This window comes from Schistocerca gregaria, chromosome 1 (genome assembly GCF_023897955.1).
Source record: "Schistocerca gregaria isolate iqSchGreg1 chromosome 1, iqSchGreg1.2, whole genome shotgun sequence".
Classification (NCBI taxonomy): domain Eukaryota; kingdom Metazoa; phylum Arthropoda; class Insecta; order Orthoptera; family Acrididae; genus Schistocerca; species Schistocerca gregaria.
Window position 1 is genome coordinate 753,994,722 of NC_064920.1, and position 24,106 is coordinate 754,018,827.

A 24,106-nucleotide genomic window follows, 5' to 3' on the forward strand; every position below is an offset into this window, starting at 1 on the left:
AAGTATTACTCAGTCATTGAAGGTGCTGAAGCACATAAAGAAGTTCAACAATGTGCCATGTTCTGCCAACTTTGAGAAGCTTGTGGGAGGTAAGCATAAAGACTTGGTGTAATACAGCAGCCAAAATGACCTAAAATATATCTGTGGTCCCACTCAAAGCAGTGACTCACACTGAGGCACATGGCCAAGTGTAGTTTACAAGATGAGTGGGTGGAAGTGAAGAATGCTGGCATAACTCCTACCAACCATGAAAATTAAATACAATGATTTCGACACACCACCTTATTGGTTACTGTTGTCTGGTATATGGTTTCCTCTCTCTGCAATAAATCCTACCAGTGTACAATGCTTGTGGATGACAACAGTATGCCACATTTTGCATTTGTGTATTGTTTGTCCATAGTTTAGGTGGGGACTTGCATTTAGTTCGGGTGCCAAACACTTATTGACACTAAGTCCAGCAACCTCGCACTCAAATGTAGTTTCTTTGAGGGTATGCTGTGACACAATCAACCCTGGATGAACAAAGCTACTATAAGGATTAACCAAGAACTGGGGTGCTGCTGACTTTGGGAAGAGCTCACTATGGTGCTATGCCAATTGCTGTTATTGGGAGTGGAAATAGACAAGACATGGTCTACTCCGTAACAGAGTGGGAAAATGATAGATTCACTGAACTGATAAGTAAAAATAAAGGGGGAGTGCTGTCATGGGCGGTAGAATTCTTGTAATTACTGGGTTTACTGCTGTGATTACTGATGTAAGGAGTAAACCTTTTTTAAGACTAAGTACATCATTCTGGCAGACTACTTTGAAAGAAGTCTAGATGAACCAGGAATGTCACACGAAAGAAACTTGTTTGAATAATCTATCCATGCTGGATTGGACTTATAGTAGACTAAGAAACAAAGTTATTGAACTTTTTATTTGTGTACAAAATGCAGAAAATCAAAAGGAAGATGTTATATGCGTCTGAGCAGTATTCAAAAACAGAAATCAATATGTTAAACAAAGAGGAGCATAAATTAGCAGCAAATTTTTGTAAGGAACATACGAAGAAAGTAGGAATGTGTGTGTGTGTGTGTGGTGGGGGGGGGGGCGGGGGGGGGGGGGGGGGAACATAAAGTTAAAATGTATTGAAACCAGTAGTTTCTGCTTAAATCGACAATTGGGGGCCCATTTATTGATGCTGTTGGAAGAGTCATTTGCAGTTATTACAGTGTATGGTTCCTAAATAGGAAATTTTCAAATATTCTCACTAAAAATTGTGTCACAGTTTGAAAATGTTACTTAAAACTGAGTTCATATGCAGCAGATGGCTGACACTAAAGATTAACAACTGGGATGGCTTGAGATGTGTCATTTCATGTGATGCTGAGGTTTTTTTCCTCTCTGGCTTCATATTTGTTTCATATTTACAATACATTTGTTTCACAGCAGTGTACACTGTGCTGCAGAGTGAAAATTCATTCTGGAAATAATCCCCCAGGCTGTGGCCAAACCATTTCTCCACAGTATCCTTTCTCCGAGGAATGCTAGTCATGCAATTTAAGTGCTCAGGAGAACTTCTGTGAAGTTTGGGATGTAGGAGATGAGGTTCTGGCAGAAGTGAAACTGAGAACAGGTCATCAGTCATGTTTGTGTATCACAGTTGGTAGAACATTTTCCCAAGAAAGGTAAAGGTTCTGGGTTCGAGTCCCTGTGCAAAGTTTTAATCTGTCAGAAAGTTTCATATCAGTGCACAATCGTCTGCAGAGTGAAAATCCATTCTGTACAAAATATTCTTGAATTATCACTAACTAGATGCAGGCAGTTTACAAAAGCATTTCGTATAAGTTAACATAAATGACGTGATAAGTGTAATATTTTAACAAATCATACGTTCAGTTTTAGTGTATTGTGTTGTTAACTAAAGTGATTTGTCATCCTGTTTACTAAAAATGAGTGTAAGGAATTGTCCAGTTTCATTACATGTCCAATGGAGAAATTCAATGTTGGAAAATGTAGATTGTAACTTAACATAGGTAAAACACAGTACTTGAACTTCTATTCATTGTGGGGGAGTGCAAGGCCTGATATTGAAAGTAATGCCTGAGGCTATATCAATAAATGAAACAAATTATTCTAAATTCTTAGTTACTGTAATTCCCCCCCCCCCCCCCCCCCCCCCCCCCCCATGAACCATGGACCTTGTTGTTGGTGTGGAGGCTTGTGTGCCTCAGCGATACAGATGACCGTACCGTAGGTGCAACCACAATGGAGGGGTATCTGTTGAGAGGCCAGACAAACATGTGGTTCCTGAAGAGAGGCAGCAACCTTTTCAGTAGTTGCAGGGGCAACAGTCTGGGTGATTGACTGATCTGGCCTTGTAACACTAACCAAAATGGCCTTGCTGTGCTGGTACTGCGAAGGCTGAAAGCAAGGGAAAACTACAGCCATAATTTTTCCCAAGGGCATGTAGCTTTACTGTATGGTTAAATGATGATGGCATCCTCTTGGGAAAAATAGTCCCCCCATTCGGATCTCCAGGCGGGGACTACTCGAGGACGTCATTATCAGGAGAAAGAAAACTGGCATTCTACGGATCGGAGCATGGAATGTCAGATCCCTTAAATGGGCAGGTAGGTTAGAAAATTTAAAAAGGGAAATGGATAGGTTAAAGTTAGATATAGTGGGAATTAGTGAAGTTCGGTGGCAGGAGGAACAAGACTTTTGGTCAGGTGAATACAGGGCTATAAATACAAAATCAAATAGGGGTAATGCAGGATTCGGTTTAATAATGAATAAAAAAAATAGGAGTGTGGGTAAGCTACTACAAACAGCATAGTGAACGCATTATTGTAGCCAATATAGACACAAAGCCCATGCCTGCTACAGTAGTACAAGTTTATATGCCAACTAGCTCTGCAGATGATGAAGAAATTGATGAAATGTATGATGAGATAAAAGAAATTATTCAGGTAGTGAAGGGAGATGAAAAATTAATAGTCATGGGTAACTGAAATTTGAGAGTAGGAAAAGGAAGATAAGGAAACATAGTGGGTGAAAATGGATTGGGGTTAAGAAATGAAAGAGGAAACAGTCTGGTAGAATTTTGCACAGAGCACAGCTTAATCATAGCTAACACTTGGTAAAAGAATCATAAAAGAAGGTTGTATATATGGAAGAATCCTGGAGATACTAGAAAGTATCAGATAGATTATATAATGGTAAGACAGATTTAGGAACCAGGTTTTAAGTTGTAAGACATTTCCAGGGGCAGATGTGGACTCTGACCACAATCTATTGGTTATGAACTGTAGATTAAAACTGAAGAAATTGCAAAAAGGTGGGAATTTAAGGAAATGCGACCTGGATAAACTGAAAGAACCAGAGGTTGTACAGAGTTTCAGGGAGAGCATAAGGAAACAATTGACTGGAATGGGGGAAAGAAATACAGTAAAAGACGTATGGGTAGCTCTGAGGGATGAAGTAGTGAAGGCAGCAGAGGATCAAGTAAGTAAAAAGACGAGGGCTAGTAGAAATCCTTGGGTAACAGAAGACATATTGAATTTAATTGATGAAAGGAGAAAATATAAAAATGCAGTAAATGAAGCAGGCAAAAAGGAATACAAACGTCTCAAAAATGAGATCGACAGGAAGTGCAAATAGGCTAAGCAGGGATGGCAGAGGACAAATGTAAGGATGTAGAGGTTTATCTCACTAGGGGTAAGATAGATACTGCCTACAAGACAATTAAAGAGACCTTTGGAGAAAAAAGAGCCACTTATCGAATATCAAGAGCTCAGATGGAAACCCAGTGCTAAGCAAAGAAGGGAAAGCAGAAAGGTGGAAGTAGTATATAGAGGGTCTATGCAAGGCCAATGTACTTGAGGACAATGTTATGGAAATGGAAGAGGATGTAGATGAAGATGAAATGGGAGATATGATACTGCGTGAAGAGTTTGACAGAGCATTGAAAGACCTGAGTCGAAACAAGGGCCCGAGAGTAGACAACATTCCATTGGAACTACTGACGGCCTTGGGAGAGCCAGTCCTGACAAAACTCTACCATCTGGTGAGCAAGATGTATGAGACAGGCAAAATACCCTCAGACTTCAAGAAGAATATAATAATTCCAATCCCAAAGAAAGCAGGTGTTGGCAGATGTGAAAATTACCGAACTGTCAGTTTAATAAGTCACAGCTGCAAAATACTAATGCGAATTCTTTACAGACGAATGGAAAACCGGTAGAAGCCAACCTCGGGGAAGATCAGTTTACAGGAGAGATCATAGATCGCGTGTTTGAGGCAATACTGACCCTATGACTTATCTTAAAAAAATAGATTAAGGAATGGCAAACCTACATTTCTAGCATTTGTAGACGTAGAGAAAGCAATTGACATTGTTGACTGGAATACTTTCTTTCAAATTTTAATGGTGGCAGGAGTAAAATAAAGGGAGCGAAAGGCTGTGTACAATTTGTACAGAAACCAGATGGCAGTTAAAATAGTCGAGGGGCATGAAAGGGCAGCAGCGTTTGTGATGGGAGTGAGACAGGCTTGTAGCCTCTCCCCAATGTTTTTAAATCTGTATATTGAGCAAACAGTAAGGGCAACTAAATATAAATTCAGACTAGGTATTAAAATCCATGGAGAATAAATAAAAACTTTGAGGTTCACCAATGAAATTGTAATTCTGTCAGAGACAGCTAAGGACCTGGAAGAGCAGTTGAACAGAATGGACAGTGTCTTGAAAGGAGTGTATAAGGTGAACATCAACAAAAGCAAAACGAGGATAATGGAATGTAGTCGAGTTGACTCGGGTGATGCTGAGGGAATTAGATTAGGAAATGAGACACTTAAAGTAGTAAAGGAGTTTTGCTATTTGTGGAGCAAAATAACGGATGATGGTCGAAGTAGAGAGGATATAAAATGTAGTCTGGCAACGGCAAGGAAAGAGTTTCGGAAGAAGAGAAATTTGTTAACATCAAGTATTGATTTAGGTGCCAGGAAGTCGTTACTGAAAGTATTTGTATAGAGTGTAGCCATGTATGGAAGTGAAACATGGACGGTAAATAGTTTGGACAAGAAGAGAATTGAAGCTTTCGAAATGTGGTGCTACAGAAGAATGCTGAATATTAGATGGGTAGATCACATAACTAATGAGTAGGTATTGAATAGAATTGGGGAAAAGAGGAGTTTGTTGCACAACTTGACAAGAAGAAGGGATAGGTTGGTAGGACATGTTCTGAGGCACCAAGGGAACACAAATGTAGCATTGGAGGGCAGCGTGGAGGGTAAAAATCATAGAGGGAGACCAAGTGATGAATAAACTAAGCAGATTGAGAAGGATGTAGGCTGCAGTATTATTGTGCAAAGATTTCTGTATGTTCCAACGTTCAGTTGCCCTTCTGTTACAGTTTTCTCTAAAAGTAGGAAGTAATGTTTTCAGTTTTCCTTTGCAAAAATTTAGATCATTTTTGTATTGTGTTTTTGTTTGGTTTGTCTTTTCAGACATGTCACTTAACTTCGATATTGCAACTTGTCACACCAATCGCCTGTTATGTAACAAGATATGGCAAGCTTGTAGATATGTCCATACGTTCCATGAAAGTGTGTGGGATAGTGCAAAGGATGACACACTTTCATCACTTTCCATTTGTGATAAGTGGATACTAAGTCGCCTTTCAGTTATGGTAAAGGCAGTGAATGATGCTTTCAAGAATCAACAGCTACACCTTGCCACATCCTCCTTGAGATCGTTCATATACACAGATTTTTGTGACACATACCTGGTATGTAGCTTTCCAATTAAATAACACCAAAGCATCTTCAGCGTTCTGTATTGGTAATAATTTGAATGAGTTTCTCTCATTTACTATTAACAAATAATATAACTATGTAAGCTAAAGAGCATTGTTCCATTGTAAACACTTCAATGATGAAAAGTACATTTGTTAATGCTGTGGCTTTGAGAGACTAGTTTTTTTAATATACTTGTAACATCTATAGCTCTGCTTTCTGAAAGAACAATTTTGAATTCGCCTACTTTGTAGCTTTTATTGTTTGAAAAATCAACATTTACACAAATAATATTTTGATATTCTTCTTTTCCAATCTTTATCATTTGCAAAATTAATTTTAGTTTCACTTGTTATTTATAATTTTAATTTTACAATTTTACTAGAACTTTTGGATCTTAGCCTATTACTGTATGTATGAAGTCCACAGTTTACTCAGCATAAAAAGGATACTAGTGTTGGTTACATTATTGTTTTTTTAGTCAGGCAAACACAGTACAATTTGCTTTCAACAGCTTTGTAAATCTTCCAGACAAATAATCAGCTCATCTACCTTGTTTCTCATTCCCCTGATGTTCTAATTAAATGAGAAGAAAATAGCTCCTTACCTTCATATCTCCAGACCAGTTTCCACCTTCACAAAACTCACTCAGATCCCATTCACTGAGCAAGTACCATGCCCTTATATTACTGTCTGTCAAGGGAAACTTTCAAACACCTTGAAGGCAATCTTCATGTGAAATGATCAAACAGGAAACCAAAGGGACAACCAATGCTTACAGAAGCAGGGTATGCAGTTTTGGTGTTTAATGTCATGTGTGTTGAAGTGCTTAATGGCTCTGGTTATAGTTTATAACTGAACCAGCAACTTCACTAACAATCTGTCTGCCCCTGGTAGCTTAGTGGTCAGCGCGACAGAATGTCAATCCTAAGGGCCCAGTTTAGATTCCCAGCTGGGTCGGGGATTTTCTCCGCTCAAGGACTGTGTGTTGTGTTGTCCTAATCATCTTCTTTTCATCCCGATTGGCGCGCAAGTCACCAAAGTGGTGTCAAATTGAATGACTTGCACCGGGCAATCAGTCTACCCGATGGGAGGCCCTAGTCACACGACATTTACATTTATTTACTAACAATCTGTCACCTAATGTTGATGTTCAAGAGTGCTTTTACCTTTATGGTGCCTTCTCATGTTTCTTTGATATAGTGGACCTGCTATGCCTTGCCACTAATTTTGCTGTGGGACTTTGTTTCAACTGCAGAGGGCCAAGCCCTGAAGAGAACTCACCTCTACGCCAGTTACTGTATTTTAGAGAACTCTTCTGGTTTCAATTGTTCTCATATACAACATTTACAATGTTTGGTGACAAATCTGCTATTACTCAGAGCAACATACCTGAAGCAGCACATCACATAAAGGAGTAACATTTCTTTCTCTTTCAGCTGTTTTTGGGTGTTCACATTGTCATCAGATGTGCTTCCTCTGTGCTTTCCAAAACACTGTCAGTGCAAGATGTCAAAGTATAAATACCACCTCCATAGCAGGTAGATACTATTGACAGCATCACATCTTGCTGATGTACTGTGCTCAAGCTTATCACATTGTCTCTACACAGAGCAAAATCAAAGTGTGCATGATGGAGATTCCCTACATGCTAATTATCTAATCAACATTTTTACATGAACTTCTTTCATCTGGTTCCAAGAAAGAGGTGGAACAACCTGTTACACCACAGCATATAAATATAAGGAACTAGTAAGAGAGGGCAAATTAAAAGTAAAGTTTATAAATTGTCAACTATTATGTGGAGGTATACAGAGGAAGACTAGAATAATTTTAAGCTCAAAATGAGGAAATCTATAACAATTTCATGTATGGAGAACACATAAGTCTATCTAAAGGTTGACTTCCTGAATTTAGTTAAACATGATATTTGTGTCTTATTAAGAGACAGTGTGAACTGGTTCAACATTTACAAAAAAACATGACATTATTAAATATGAAGAGTGAGTGGTAATGGTCTTTGAAACAAATTTTGCCCATATGTGTGACATCTGGGTTGTGTCCCTACAGTGTAGCTTCTTCACCACAATATTCCTTGATATTTCAGTTGTGTATGACAGTACACAACTCTCTTCACTTGCACTTAAGCTTCACACCCTTGAATTACCAGATATATTCATTTCCTTCCAGCAGCATCACAGCATATAGGAATGTGACCCATGTGTTGAATGTAGAATACCATAATGATTTTTTAAACTACTTGCTTGTCATTTGTTGTGCTCTACATATCACTGGTTCAGAAATGGAATACTTTCCAAACAATGTGCGTTTGGACTGTTCATCCCGTAGTATGTTTCTAACATCTGGATGGATCCTTACACCCCCCCCTCCCCCCCTCCCCCCCCCCCCCCCCCCCCCACTCTACATTTCAGTTTCTATGGGATCATCTTTTTGAAAGTACAATAAGCTTGGACACAAGTTCATCCTGCTTCTGTGTGACCTCTGAAATATTCACCATCTCTGTAGTGGTAGCCTTTTTGTCTTTTGCTATTTCGTTCTTAATTTCCCTTGAAAATTTTTCTGCAGCTTTTTGTATCCTGGTATTTAACATTGGTACCATTTGAGTGTTCTTTTCAGATGAACAGGCTGTGAGTTGTGCGAAGCAATTTCCCTGCATTTTAAATTGCTCGTACAAAGCTTGCCATTGTGTTGTCGCAAAATTATCAATCCTGCTTGAAAACGGGGTGTACTTAGCCCTTGTGAGGCAAATTGAGGAGCTACTTGATTGAGAAGTAGCACCTCCAGCCATGAAAATTAACAGTGGCTGGGAGAGTGGTGTGCTGATCACCTGCCTCTCCATATCCACATCCACATCCAGTGACACCTATGACTGATGATGACATGGTGGTTGGTTAGTACTGTTTGATCTTCTGAGAGCCTCTCGGATGGAGTTTAGTTTTCAGCTTGACAGCAACTGGGAATTTTGGCAGAGTGTAGAATTCTATTGTTGTAATCCATTAACCTTTTTGGTTAATTTCCGCACTTCCCGCAGAATACCTCCATCCACTTTCCTTTGTCCTGATACTTGGCAGGTTTTCTTTTGCCAAGTTAGTCTGTTTTCTTGCAAGTGCAGTAAGCATGATGCAAGCTCTTCCTGCTTCTGTGATACCTCTAAAGTCTTCACCGGTTCTGTAGCCATAGCCTTCTGGTCTTCAGCTGTTCAGTCACAGCTGTAAATATTAACTCAATTTTTTTCAGTAATTCAGTCATTGGATCTATCGACCATAATTCCTGCATACTTGTTTCTCCTAATTCAAATTTCAAGGTGACAATGCTGTCAGTGACCATGACCGATGTGTACTTGTCTGGCAGTGTATTCAATAACCTGTATTTATTTAAAAATATTAATATGTAATTAAATGTAATGTCAAGGTATTTAATAAGGCTATATATTGCCCAGTTATGACTATTGCAGCTTTAACAGTTACATCACAATCAGTTAACAATAAAAAACAGTGTAACAGTGCTTCTGCCTATTGTTGCATTAGCTGCTGAGTTCTCACAAATTATGTTCTATTCTTAGGCATCACATGGAAATTACTTTATTCCCTACTTGAACTTTGATCTATTCTAAGTCCTCAAACATTACACAAGAAGGTTAATGGAAGTTACATGAAATTTGCCTTTTTTTTCTGCTCCACCAACGTTCATTTCTCTCTCTCTCTCTCTCTCTCTCTCTCTCTCTCTCTCTCTCTCTCTGTGTGTGTGTGTGTGTGTGTGTGTGTGTGTGTGTGTGTGTGTAACCTCCCCATCCTGTCCTGTCCCGCCACTTTGTCCGACACAAATTAGGTATAACAGTACATTAGATTCTATTAACAAATGCCCTGTTAATGCAGACCGGTATAGTGTATAGGACACGTTTTACAGATGAATGAAATGATACTGTCTTTGCATTACGTATCTTGTGGCACACGGCCAATCAGAAAGTTAATTCCTTGAGTACTGCAATAAAAGATAACGTTTGAATTAATGGAAAGGGCACCAGGTTCATGTTTTGCCGTATTTAAAATGAGCATTGAATTCTCGTCTTGTGTAACTACCTTTCCAGATAAGGTCAATTCTGCACATATTGTGTGTCTGTAATTAGCCAGAATCTGATTAAAGATCATCTCTTCTTTAAACTGATGTATTTGGTGAACTGGAAGGAATGCAAAAGAACATGGTACATAAAGATATATTTTAACACGCAATTATTTTTATTATTGCAAAGCCTACGAATACCTTTATATTATGGCTATTGTACTATACCAGAAAATAAAAAATGAGTGGGCTTTTAAAATGATTGTAATTAATTTTATATTATTCTTTAGTGGCCACCAAGTCATGTCAGTAGTGGCACGGATTTATATTTCGCACCACCAATTCCTCTGCAACGTTACAGGGTCTCTGACCACAGCCATATCTCTCTCTCTCTCTCCGCCCCCCCCCCCCTCTCTCTCTCTCTCTCTCTCTCTCTCTCTCTATATATATATATATATATATATATATATATATATATATATATTAAAAACAAAGATTCCAAGACTTACCAAGCGGGAAAGCGCCGGCAGACAGGCACATGAACAAAACACACAAACACACACACAGAATTACGAGCTTTCGCAACTGGCAGTTGCTTCGTCAGGAAAGAGGCGAAGGAGAGGGAAAAATGAAAGGATGTGGGTTTTAAGGGAGAGGGTAAGGAGTCATTCCAATCCCGGGACCGGAAAGACTTCCCTTAGGGGAAAAAAAGGACAGGTGTACACTCGCGCGCACACACACACACACACACACACACACACACACACACACACACACACACATATATCCATCCGCACATACACATACACATGTGCGGATGGATGTGTGTGTGTGTGTGTGTGTGTGTGTGTGTGTGTGTGTGTGTGTGTGTGTGTGCGTGCGAGTGTACACCTGTCCTTTTTTTCCCCTAAGGGAAGTCTTTCCGCTCCCGGGATTGGAATGACTCCTTACCCTCTCCCTTAAAACCCACACCCTTTCATTTTTCCCTCTCCTTCCTTCCTTCCTGACGAAGCAACTGCCAGTTGCGAAAGCTCGTAATTCTGTGTGTGTGTTTGTGTGTTTTGTTCATGTGCCTGTCTGCCGGCGCTTTCCCCCCTTGGTAAGTCTTGGAATCTTTATTTTTAATATATTTTTCCCATGTGGAAGTTTCTTTCTGTTTTATATATATATATATATATATATATATATATATATATATATATATAGAGAGAGAGAGAGAGAGAGAGAGAGAGAGAGAGAGAGAGAGTGAGAGAGTGGAGAAACCTTTTCTAAAATACAAAATAATTTCTGATTTCCCCCTATAATGAAAGATACTAACTAGGAATAGTCAAAATAAATTCGAAAATCAATTACGTACAAAAGACTAAGCACACAATTAGATCTGGTGTTATATCCTTTAAAACTGAGGGCTAACGTTTCACTTTTATGAAAATGCACTTTATACTCACGTATGTTAACAGTAATTAGTCAAAATTGAATAAATGAATTTTAAGGAGGCAGCTGGCAAAACAAAAGGGGAAGAAAAAATATCCCAGCTTGCTTCGTCACAAGGTGCTTAAACTTTTTATACTCTAGCCATTTTTGTGTATCTGCAATGTCAGCCTATACCTGGTTTTGGATCTGGTTATTTTATTGATTTTTGCAAAACATGACTTTGAACTTGTAAGGGACTGTCAATTAAGTTTATCAGTGTTTTATCCGCTTTAAGTTGATTGACTTTGTCTGGCATGGTAGATCTGCCTATAGGAGGGTATGTGGTTCGGAAGTCTGTGAAGATTATTAACAGTGTTTTGAATAGTCTACCCAGCTTTCTCATCTGTTCAAGAGCTTTAATTATTAACTCAATGGCTTATAAAACTAATTTTCGTTAAAAATTTAAACATTTGAACTATTTGTATTAATTTATTCCATTGTTTTTTTTTTTTTCTCCTCCTCCAGGAAACGACCAAACCTCTCTTGAAGTCACCAAAAAGCACTTCTGCTCAGGCTGCGTGTTGGACTCTTATGCAGTGCATTGAAACTTTTTTACATACACTCTGTCCATTTATGCCTTTTCTCACTGAAGCTCTTCACTGTCACATGCAAACTGGAACACAGGGTCAGCCACTTATGCTAGCTCCATACCCACAGGTAGACCAAGTAAGTTATGCTTTTTAATTGCAACAGCTTAAAAATAATGTGGTAATTGTGGTGGAATGGAAAGAATGAAATGAGTGAAGACACCACTCAAGTTGAACATTGCCTAAGTACATTTATGTTACATTTGAACATAACATCTTCCTTTACTTTTCTTTACTACTTCCACAAAAAGAACGCTTACAGGGAACATGGCATAGTTTTACAACTGTCATCTCTAACTAGCATAAGTGTTTTAACTCTATCTGTTGCGTGTGTGTGTGTGTGTGTGTGTGTGTGTGTGTGTGTGCGCGTGTGCAGAGGAGAGGGGTGGGGGCGGGGGGAGAGATGAAAGTAGATAAGTGTTAGTATGGGAACTCCCTTTTTATGTACTCACAGGATATGAGTGGTTGAAATAGATATAACATGGCAAGAACATCTAAATATTTGTGTTGCTGTTTATCTTCTACAACATTGTATCCCTGATCATCATTGTTGTTGTTATGTACTGTGTGTTGTCATTTTGCTATTTGTATTCTGTAAGATCTTTGTTGGGTTAGTGTCGGCATGAAGAAACATGTATGAGAAGTGATTTTGTGTAAAATGGTTTACTTGTTGCTGCGGGAAAGTCTTTTACAGGTAGCTGCAGTGTATGGAAACAGAGCTATGGCAGGAGGGCTGTTCAGAGCCAAAGATGAGGGATAGGAATTGATTATGAATTGTTTCACATGGAAATTGCACCACAGTCTATAGTTTGTCAGATAGAACATATGAAATTTGATAATATGGCCACTAATTGATACAAGGATTTCTGTTTTCCCCATAATCGCCACTATCATAAATGTAATTTTCCGGAGCTGAAGTCATTGTGTTGTAGTTGTACTTGAAAATGTCAGTAGTCAAAGTAGTCTCAGACTCAGAGAATGAGTATTGAAGAGCAGACACAAGAATGCTGCATCACTGTTCTAGGCGAGGTCCAAGTGGAGGCGGTTTGCCATTGGCTTTCTCTGACTTTTTATATAGTGTCAAATGTGCATCTTTGTTGTATCAAAATGTCTATGACAGTACATTGAAAAGCTATGCTAAAAACAGTAAAACATGTCATTTAAGTTCACATTTGTTTCTGTTCTTGGTTGCCTAATAACTGCTACTAAAAGCTAGTGGTGTTATGAATTGCACTGAAGTAACAGAAGAGTGATTAAGATATAACTGTATTACAGGAACGTGGGATGATTCATGTCGTTGGTGAAAGACTAAGTTGTGGAAACTTAGTCATATCTACACGGGTAATCTGCAATCTACAGTATGGCAGATGGCCTATTTACAGAAATCCAAGACATTAACAAAATTAATCATGTGTTAAGGAATGTGGAATTAATCATTTGTGGAATTAATCAATACACAAAGAAAATTAGGACAAAGTGACAAGAAGTAAGAATAATCATGACAAAATTGAGCCAAAAACATGTACAGTTACTACAAGAATACTCTTGGTGGTGGGGGAACAATACAAATGGTTGTTATACATTGTTTTTATGATGCTGAAAAGTGCTGGGAGTAACATCTTCAGAGGTGCGAAGGAAGATATCACACTTTGATTAGAGTGGTGTAGTATTTCATATAAACTAACCACCTTATTGGAGGCTGTGGCTTAGCTTTTGAAAGTGCTTTCTCTTTCATAGCATGCACTTCCAGTATTTTACCACAAGTGAGAGAAGTAGTGGTATCACATGGAATGGGTTGAATGAAAGTGGAAAATATGAGGAGTAAGGTGAAGTGGGATGTAGAAAGATAGCAACAGACAAGGGGAAATACATATGTAATGACAGCTTTGACAGGGAGAGTAAAAAGGTTGCCTGTAGAGCATCATAGGTGCAGTCCAGTGAATCAACTGAATGCAAGATATAAACATACCTGGTGAAAGTAAAATAGAAAGAGAAAAGTGTACAGGTCCTTAGCATGTGCTCATCATCATTTCCCCTTTTTATTCCATTTGACAAATGTACTACAAGGGAAAAATTTGTTTTTCGAAAATGTTGTTTTTATTTTCAGTGGATGCAGTGGTACAATGAGAATATAGAAAAAGAATTCAACAAGGCCATTTCTTGTGTTTCTGCTGTTCGTCGAATAGTGTCGCTTTGTGACATCAGAGGTCAAAGACCAAAATGTAAGTTCATTATAATACAATGTAAAATCATAACTAATTAAAAATAAATGAAGTGACCCACAAACACTTCTAACATTTTATCTGCTTTTTAAAATGGAATCTTAGATTAGATATAGTTTTTGGTACTAACTTTTGCCACACTATTTAACTTCTACATCAGTATTTAACAAGAAATGAAAAATATTAATTTGGCAGTAAATTTTTTGGATTTTGTGTGCCCTGTTTGCAGAATTCATGTAGTCACTGTAATTGAGTGCTTTGTTTTTCAGCTGTAAAATAGTGGGAAGAATGACAAAATAATAATTTGCACTTTAATATTATGAAATAAAATCTCTTAATTTTATAATTGTGGAAATTGTCTGTTGAACCAAGACTGTATTCATAACTAACAGTTTTGAGACTATATACTGAGAAAAGTATCTAAAATGGTGTGCATATTTAGTCTTCACGTAGAAAATGCTGAAATAGGGTGTAAGAATAGTTCATTTAGATAAGTGGTACTCAGGTGGCCTTAGGAGAATCCCAAAGAAAATTAAAATTGTAAGTAAGAAACAATAGAATTGTTAATTGAGATAATGTGCATAATATTGCTCATTTAGTTACCAAGGTTCCATCTGAAACGGAGAGCTGTCTTATACAGTATCTGATTCTGATGTTGCCACTATAATCGAAGGAACAAATGACGATCATGAGAACAACAGTTGGGACATCAAACATGGTTTAATAAGCACATACCCAGAGAAACTGCTTATAGCATTCCAGTTGGTTGTGTGTAGATCCAAAAGTAATGAAGATAAACAAATGATTGTACAACTTGTGCTCAAAATTGAATAACATCACAGTTGTAAAAGAGAGCAAGTTTTGTAGGGAATGGTACGTGTGTCAAGGATTTCATCTGAGCAACATCAGAAGAACATCTCTCTGAGACTGTGCTCCAACAACAAGCTTCATCTACAGTGAGCATAACAGTGTGGAGTAGGAAAACTTGTAGAGTCTGCTGGACAATCTGATCAGTTGATCTACAGATATGATCCAGCAATCACAACACAGTTTAAAATTATTCACCAAAACTTTAGAAGCCTAGGAAATAAGCAGAATGGTCTGGACTCCATAGCATGTATTAATAAACAAAATATGTTAGTTATTACTGAGCAATGATATTCTGAAAAAAAAGTTCACTTCTCAGCCAATAACAATGAATCTTTGCTCAATTTTCAGTTGGGAGAACAAACCTGATCATGGTGGTTTAATATTTTGCAAAAGGTAGTAGTAGTATTAGTAGTTAGTGTCATAGATGTAATGTTATTTAAGTGTTGAGGATGTCATTGAACTTCTGTGCTATAAACTATGTTGAGGCACATCAGTGTTGCTCCAGGTATCTTGGTTTGGAGAGCCATCGCATATAACGAGGTCACAGCTAGTTGTGACTGAGGGAACTGAAAGCACAACAGTACATCATGGACATCCTCTATTGTCATGTGTTATCTCTTGTGTGACAGTACCATGGTGCTATTTTTCAACAGGACAGTGTTCACCTACTCGTCACACATATTCTGTGAAATTTCTGCATGATGTTGAGATACTCCCATGGCCAAGAATATCTCCAGTTCTGTCTTCTATAGAACATGTTTGAGACCAACTCAGATGTCAGTTCTGTCCCATTGCCTGTAACCACTGTATCGTGGACTAGTTAAAACAGTTGTGGGCCAGATTGCCACAGAAGTGAATACAACACCTTTTACCCTTCCTGACTGAATCGGTACATGTATCTAGGCCGGAAGGAGTGCAATGTAATATTGCTAAGTGACCTCACATGCGAAATTCTTTGTCAATTTGATTTGATTGCGTAATCACTGAAATAAAGTCACATTTAACCTGATCCTATGACGATTCCTTTCGCTGCCTCCTCCCCTCCTGGGTGCTTCACTATTTTTGTCAGGTAGTTTTATTTTGCCCAGCTTGTGTTATTACAATGTAATACAATTAAATAAATGCATAATCTACTGCATAAAAGCCAAGATTTATCAGGATCAAGGTGTTCCTAATAAGTTACCCATTTTTTTACACATTTTATCTGTTCTCTGCAGTTTTTAATGGTTTCTGGTTACAGTGTTATCTCTCCTCGTATAGAATATTCAGGCAATGTGTCTCTCTGTATCTGGACAACACCTACTTTAGATATGTCCTTGAATTGTTATGCTCTAAAGCACTTCAACTTTAGAACAGTATAGACAGTTTGCACCACAAACAAATCAAATAATTCTTTGATTGTTCAACTTACTTTAATTGTGAGGTAAGATGCAGACACTATAACAAAATTGTTATACATCATTTTTTTGAATAATACTGTGCAAGTTACTAATTATAATTTATTGTAGTTTTGTTAGAGAATTTAAGTTTTTGAGTAAGATTCTTGCATGTTGGATTTTAAGTTTTTCAGTCACTGAGTAGTTCTGCAGCCTAGAACATTTGTTCCTTTATGTGAGCTTAGAATTTTAAAACTAAAATCACTTAAAAGTCAAAAAAACATTGTCTAAAAACTCAGTTTTGTTTGTAAACCCTTAATTATATGAACAGTGATTGGACGGTCACATTATATCTGAGTAGAAAACTTTCACCTGGCTTTTATAGTCTTTTGGGATGAATAAGATGTTTAAAAAAGTTAAGTATTTTACTCCACCCCTCCACCTTTTCTGTCTGTTGCCCTGCTTCTTTTTTCTTTTCTTTTTTCAGAAATTGATAAGGACCCACTCGTCTTTTAATCTGTATATGATTAAAGTACTTATGAGTTGAGAAGGAACTATCCACCAAGCACCAGTTGATGTAAACATTTAAACAAGCATAAAATTACTAGTGCCTGGAACCCAGTGCTCCTTTTTCTAGCAGCAAAGTAAAGGATGGTAGGAAAAGTAGTTTAATTGTTCAGGAAAGGTCAGCCAGGATTGCAGTTCAGTGAAAAGCTACTAGACAGGACACAAGAAAGAATGAATAATCAGTAACAGATAATACATGAAAACCTGAGAACATAGAAGTAGCTGAGAGAGTAATTGGCAAATCAGAGCTGAATGGAAGAACATAATAAACAAGTGAAAAAGGGGAGGAAACAGAGTGCAGGGAAAAACTGGTACTGACAAGGAGAATTCAAATGGCACATATGGTAAAACAGAGGCAAGCTCACAACTATTGTGTTGCAGATCATGCTCTGTAAATGGGCAGTGTGTGTTGCCAGAATATACCGGGTGATCAAAAAGTCAGTATACATTTGAAAACTGAATAGATCACAGAATAATGTAGATAGAGAGGTAAAAACTGGCACACATGCTTGGAATGACATGAGGTTTTATTAGAACAAAAAGAAAAGTCAGACATGGCACTGGACAGCAAAACATCAGTGACTTCGCTTGACAATTGTGTATAAAACGAGCTGTAATCAGAGAGAGAATCAGATGTGCCAGAAGTCGCAGCATGTTATCTGAAAAGGCACTTTTAGTGAAACTGTATTATCAGAATGGGGAATGTGCTAGTTCAGTGTTACGATCCTATTGCCATAGGAAGGGGATTCGAACGGGTAAAGGCCCATTGACAAATGCAGCTGTGGCGAGAATGATTTCTAAGTTTGAAGCCACGGGTTGTTTAGATGATAGACCCCATAGTGGCCGACCGAGCATAAGGCGTAATGCTGCTGAGACAGTTCCGGAAGAAATGGAAATTTTTGCTGGTTTGTCTATGCACGGGGAAGTCAGCACTCGTGCAGTCGCACCGGCATTCCATACACTACTGTTTGGTTGGCACTTAGGCGTACCCTACGATGCTATCCGTACAAAATCCATCGGCTTCATGAACTGTTGCCTGGCGATTTAGTGAAGCGGAGGGCATTTGTGGTGTGGGCATTTCAAAAGATGGCGGAAGATGACGATTGGTTAAGTAACGTGTTGTGGACTGATGAAGCTCATTTCACACTCCGAGGGTCTGTCAACGCCCACAACTGCAGAATTTTGGCTACCGAAAATCCTAGAACTGTCGTGGAAACTCCATTGCACAACGAGAAAGTCACGGTATGGGTTGGGGTTTACCATATCTACCATTATCGGGCCTTTCTTCTTTGAGGAAATGCGTGATTCTGGTTTTGTAACTGCTACCATGACGCATGAGAGGTATGCTGATATGTTACAGAATCCCATCATCCCCAGCCTGGCTGATCAACACGTGCTGGAACATACAATGTTTATGCAGGATGGTGCTCCACCCCATATAGCTAGACGCATGAAAGATCTCTTGCGTGCGTCGTTTAGTGATGATCGTGTGCTCAGCCGTCACTTTCATCATGCTTGGCCTCCCAGGTCCCCAGACCTCAGCCCGTGCGATTATTGACTTTGGGGTTACCTGAAGTCACAAGTGTATCGTGATTGACCGTCATCTCTAGGGATGCTGAAAGGCAACATTCGGCGGCAATGCCTCACCATATCTCCAGACATGCTTTACAGTGCTGTTCACAACATTATTCCTCGACTACAGCTATTGTTGAGGAATGATGGTGGACATATTGAGCATTTCCTGTAAAGAACATCTTCTTTGCTTTGTCTTACTTTGTTATGCTAATTATTGCTATTTTGATCAGATGAAGTGCCATCTGTCGGACATTTTTTGAACTTTTGTATTTTTTTGGTTCCAATAAAACTCCATGTCATTCCAAGCATGTGTGTCAATTTGTACCTCTCTATCTACATTATTCCGTGATCTATTCAGTTTTCAAATTTATACTGACTGTTTGATCACCCGGTACTCTCCACGTGTATTGGAAACTTCCAGTGTACAAGGCTCGATAGTTTTTACAAATTGATTGGTGCTATGACATGACTTATTTCTCTCTTTGGTGGAACATATCTTGCCAATAACTAGGCTGGTGTAGAAACTGGTAGGAAGACGCGTAACATAAATTTTACATTGGGCATGGTTACAAGGGCAAGGAATAAAAACAAAAAGGCAAGAAAATAGTTTCAGAAGGAGTGTAGGATGTCAACAGGATATTGCAGAGATTGTGAGGACAACAAAAAGTTTTTCTAGGTAGTGTGGGAGAATATTAGTTAGGATGGATCTCATTTCAGAGCATAGTCCTTTGGAAGGAATAGGTTAATGAATTCTAGACTGGGATAGTGCTGAGTAATGTGAGGTACACAGCTTAGCATCTGTGCACTGTTTCTTGTTTACAATCTTCTCTATCCCTATTACAAATATTTTCCACTCATTCATCACTATTTGTCAATATGAAAGGTTATTTATGGTATTACTGCTAGAATTTTCTCATAATCTGTTTATGATGTTCATCGGTATGGATTTAGGACTTTAAGGTCAGATCAGTGGCTCAAAATTGAAAATTAGGTAGTCTGTTGTATATGGTGAAGATGTGGTAGTTTCTGGAGAGATGGAAAGATGTTATTTTTGAGACATCTAATTCACATTCAGTTATTCATACTTGTTCATTTCCGTGTAATCCTTCAGTTCTTACTCTCTAATTCCTCCTGATTTATTTTCACTATGTACTTCTGTCTTATTACCTACTAGTTCACCTTATGTTGCATCTTCCAAAGAAACTGTGTTCTTTATTATTTTGGCTTTGAAGACATGAGCTTTTTGTGAAATTCTGTTTCCTTGTAAATTAATCCTGTGTCTACTACTCCCCCCGCTGCTGCTGGCACCACCACCACCACCACCACCACCACCAGGAGCCTGGGATGGTAGGGTGGGGAAGGGGGCCATTACTGATGGGAGTTTATGCTTTCTGTTCTCCCACATGAGTGTTAAACTAGATAGTCTGCCACTCAATTCAGAGTTTTCCAGTTTGCTGAAAAGCTGCCTGAATGAAATTTTGCCATATGCCATCGCTCCTTGTCTGTATTTTCATGCCATGAATCAAGGATTATTTCTTAGTTTCTCGAATGTCTGTATCATTGAAGCTACATACTCCACTGATAAATTCCTCCCTTCCTACACACAGTAATCTATCCCTCTCCCACATAATTTGTTGATTATCACTGTCTTTACAGTTAACTCTTTTAATAAGCTTTGAGAGGAGTAAGATTTACGACAAACTGTATACTCATCTTGTAGTTGGCTCCAGTTCTTCACATCTAGGAGCTAATTCTTGAAGCTGAAATTTTTGACATTATAGGTTTTCGTGGTTCCAGTTGACGTAATAACTTTGAAGTCATCCTGCACTGTAGTTTTTACTCAAAAATTTTTCTCTCACGTTTTTCTACGTCTCACTGTCTTTACAATTTCCACTTCAACAAAGCTGAAAATTACATTGGCCTTCCAAAAAATAAAAACATGTCCAATCACATCAGAGGCATACCCACTACTACTTCATTCTGTGGTAACAACAATATTCCAAAGGGTTTACAAATTCTCTTGACGAATTAATTTCCACCAATTGATATCATTATTTTATAAATAAATCCAGAAATAAACATAATATTTAGTGTCAGGTTGTGTAATTAATAATAGAAATTTTAAGTGTGCCAAATATTTTGTAATTTCTAATGTTTCTAAAAGAAAAGTAATTTTAACTGTACATTCAGAGCTCATATGTATCGATTGTGACAAAGAAAACAAAGTAATTTCTTTTTATGGATTTTAGCCTGAAATATAGTACATCATGTAAAAAATCATATGAAGTTCTTCTATAAAAACAGCTGAGATAGTATTAACCTATTCAAAATTTGGAAAAATATTTTTGGTATCGATTACTTCTGTTGAGGAAAGGTAATGCTAAAGGAGGGTATCTCCCAACAAGCTTTCATATGCGCTCACACACCCACCCATCCCTCTGCCATAATATGGTATTTCTTTTTGTTTTCCAATTGGCACATTATTTTTTCAGTGGCTGTTACTTGCGGCTAATTGTAACGATGTGATTACTTCTTTTTTTTTCAGTATACATTGAGACTTCATCCAATAAGGAGCAAGAAACTTATGAAAAGTTAAAGGATGTTGTGGCTACACTGGGAGACTGTGCAAGTGTCACAGTAGGGATTGCTGTCCCATTAAAACTGCATGAGACCTGTCTCAAGGAAAGTCTGAGTCCAGAGTCCTCCATTTTTGTAATTTTAGAGGTACTTCACTGACAATTACATCTGTATCTTGTACTTCTCAGTCCTGTTTCTTATATGTATGACAGTTTTGCATGAGTTAAATTACTGTAACAATGTGTTCGTTGAAGTTCAAGTTTCCTGCTCAGTTTGCTCTGTGGCATCAGTAACATATAAATGTGGTAAATGAGATTTCACATAAGTGAAATATCATTTCTTTGCTTCTACTGAAACAGTGCAACTAAAGTGAAAATTTAGAACTGTAACTATGCTATAAAATTTAAATAAAAAACTTATTTTTGTGTAATGTGTGTTACATTAGCATTACTTGTTTTGTCTTTTTGAGAAAAGTATACTTTATACTTACTTAACAATGAGTCATTGAATTACACATTTAGAGTTTGCCATTATTATGTAAATGTAAGACCGAAATTTTTATTACAAAATGCAGAAATTGAAATTTCTTGATGTTACTGGTATGTTAGATGCCTCTGTTAAACAAGTTAAAGAAAGACTACAGTTCCAAATGTATAGGGTTCAACTCCAAGAAGGTTCTAGTATTGATGTGAATTTTAAAATTTTCCCGGCGAATTGACTGTTCAAACAAATTTTGGGCTTGCAGCCAGTCGTCATTCAATACCTCGCACGATATTTCAACTCGGCACCTGCCAGTCATCTTCAGATGAGCGATCGTAGACTGGCAAAAATGTCCTCCATTCCGCAATATATAGTGCACTGTAACTATTCTGCGCATGTGTCGAAAACTTGATAGACGGACAACACTGCCTGTCGGCTGCGCCATCCCAGGTGGAATAGCGAAACTCAGTCGCCCTCTGCATTGCTGTTTGCCACAGCTGTTGGCACACTCTGTTGTCTTCAATTTGAGCAAATTGTGGAGATGATGGGATTCCATGCACTGTCCAGTTGGTAGCCGCTGTCACTGTTCAATAGATTTTCCGCCAGGCACATTTCTATGGATTCTTTAATAATGGAATGCCAGAAAGATGTTGCTGTGGACAAAATCATTGTTTTCTCATATTCCATTGAATGTCCAGTGGAAATACAATGTTCAGCAATAGTGAACTTGCTTGGCTGCAAAAGGCGGGTTTAACATTGATGTTCAGTGCAGCGTTCTTTCACAGTATATAAGCCATACCACATTGGCACGGTATCTTGTAAATTGTGGCCTTTCATAATAATAAATTGTCCTTTACTGATCCCACAAGGCCCGGAATCTTCAATGGTGGGTCGAAAACCACTTTTACCTGAAATTTTCAGAGGATTCTTGCTATTTTAAATGAAGCGTTGCCACGAAAGGAAGGAAAGCTAAAGATTGTTCCGGCATGTTCTCCTCTATATCCACTTCCTGCTTCTTAGTTTTAACTGTTGGTGCCCTGTTAATCTGCCAGATAGAATACCTATTTTTGTTGAATACTGTCTTTAGATGGGCGAGTTCTTGAGGTAAGCTTTCTAGATCTGAAACTGTATGAGCTCTATGAACAAGTGTTTTAAGCACACTCATGGTTTGTGATGGGTGATGGCAACTCGATGCTTGCAGGTACAAATCAGTATGAGTGGGCTTCCGATATACTGTATGCCCTAGGGAACCATCATTCTTCCTTCGAACCAGGACATCCAAGAAAGGCAAACAACCATCTTTCTCTATTTTCATGGTGAACCAGATGTTGCTATGAATGGAGATGAGGTGATGTAGAAACTCCATTAATTTGTCTTCTCCATGAGGCCACACAATGAAGGTATCCACATACCTCCAAAAAACTGTTGGTTTCAGGGCAGCTGATTCAAGGGCTCTCTCCTCAAAATTCTCCATAAAAAGTTTGGCGACCAAGGGAGACAGTCTGTTCAAAATATTCTTGATTAAACATAAAATAAGTTGAGGAAAGAGCATGCGTAAACCAAGCAGTGATATCAACAAGAAACATGTTACCAATCAGTGTCAAAGAATCTGCAAGAGGAACTTTTGTAAAAAGTGAGACCACATCAAAACTTACTAGAAGGTCTACACTCCTAAGACGAAGAGCCTCCAGTCTATTGATAAAATCAGTTGAGTGCTCACATCAGCAAGTGCTCACATCACATATTAAACTCAGCTGAGTGAATCACAAATTTCAAGTTTTATGGTTTAATTACATAAACATTTATCTAACTTTTTTTATAACAAACCAAATATTTATTTCTTGAATATTTGCTAAGTGCTTAATGTCTATGTTTTTACAACAAAGTGCACTGTAATGATACAGTACACAGACTTACCTGTGATCCCCATTTCATATCTACTGAGCTGCTGCTTGTGTGACGTGCAGTTGCTTTGCATCACCTGTATAAATGTAATATTGCTGTAGTACTTCTTTATTTTAGGATATAAGTTGTGTGAAATTATCTTCAGTGCAAGGTAGACTGGATGAAAGAATGTATATTTGTTAATATCATCAGTGTGTAAGAATCCAGGTCAGTATACACCATATACCCACGTGTTGTCACAGAATGGTAATCCTAAGGGTGATATTCTTCACACTATGTTTAGGAAATATTGGTTTAATTCCTCCTTCCACTTCAGATGAAAACACAGGTATTGCCATACTGCTTCTTTTTCACACTAGCAACATCCAGGCAGCTTGTCAACAACATCACAGTTCATCCATTAAATTGCAATATTGTCTCTGGTGTACACCAGATGAATGTACAGTGAGAATCACACTATGCTCTAAATTAGTACACATTCATATACAGGACACTGTGCTCCTGGGCAAGACACAAAACCTGCCGATACATGCATTGCACTTGTGTGATGAGGAATGTCTGTGGCACGCAGCCACAAGTAATGTTGCCCAAATATATTTACTTGCAATCC

The 24,106-nt window shown here is 38.1% G+C and overlaps 1 protein-coding gene across 1 annotated transcript in view; it reads left to right on the forward strand.

Moving 5' to 3' along the window:
• The window catches only part of LOC126267740 (valine--tRNA ligase-like), a 120,259-nt gene that overhangs the window by 90,463 nt on the left and 5,690 nt on the right, over window positions 1–24,106 (forward strand). The window contains exons 13-16 of the mRNA XM_049973046.1: window positions 5,497–5,777; window positions 11,803–12,003; window positions 14,032–14,146; window positions 21,080–21,258. Coding sequence (XP_049829003.1) covers window positions 5,497–5,777; window positions 11,803–12,003; window positions 14,032–14,146; window positions 21,080–21,258 — 776 coding nt within the window. The remainder of the gene's footprint in view (window positions 1–5,496; window positions 5,778–11,802; window positions 12,004–14,031; window positions 14,147–21,079; window positions 21,259–24,106) is intronic.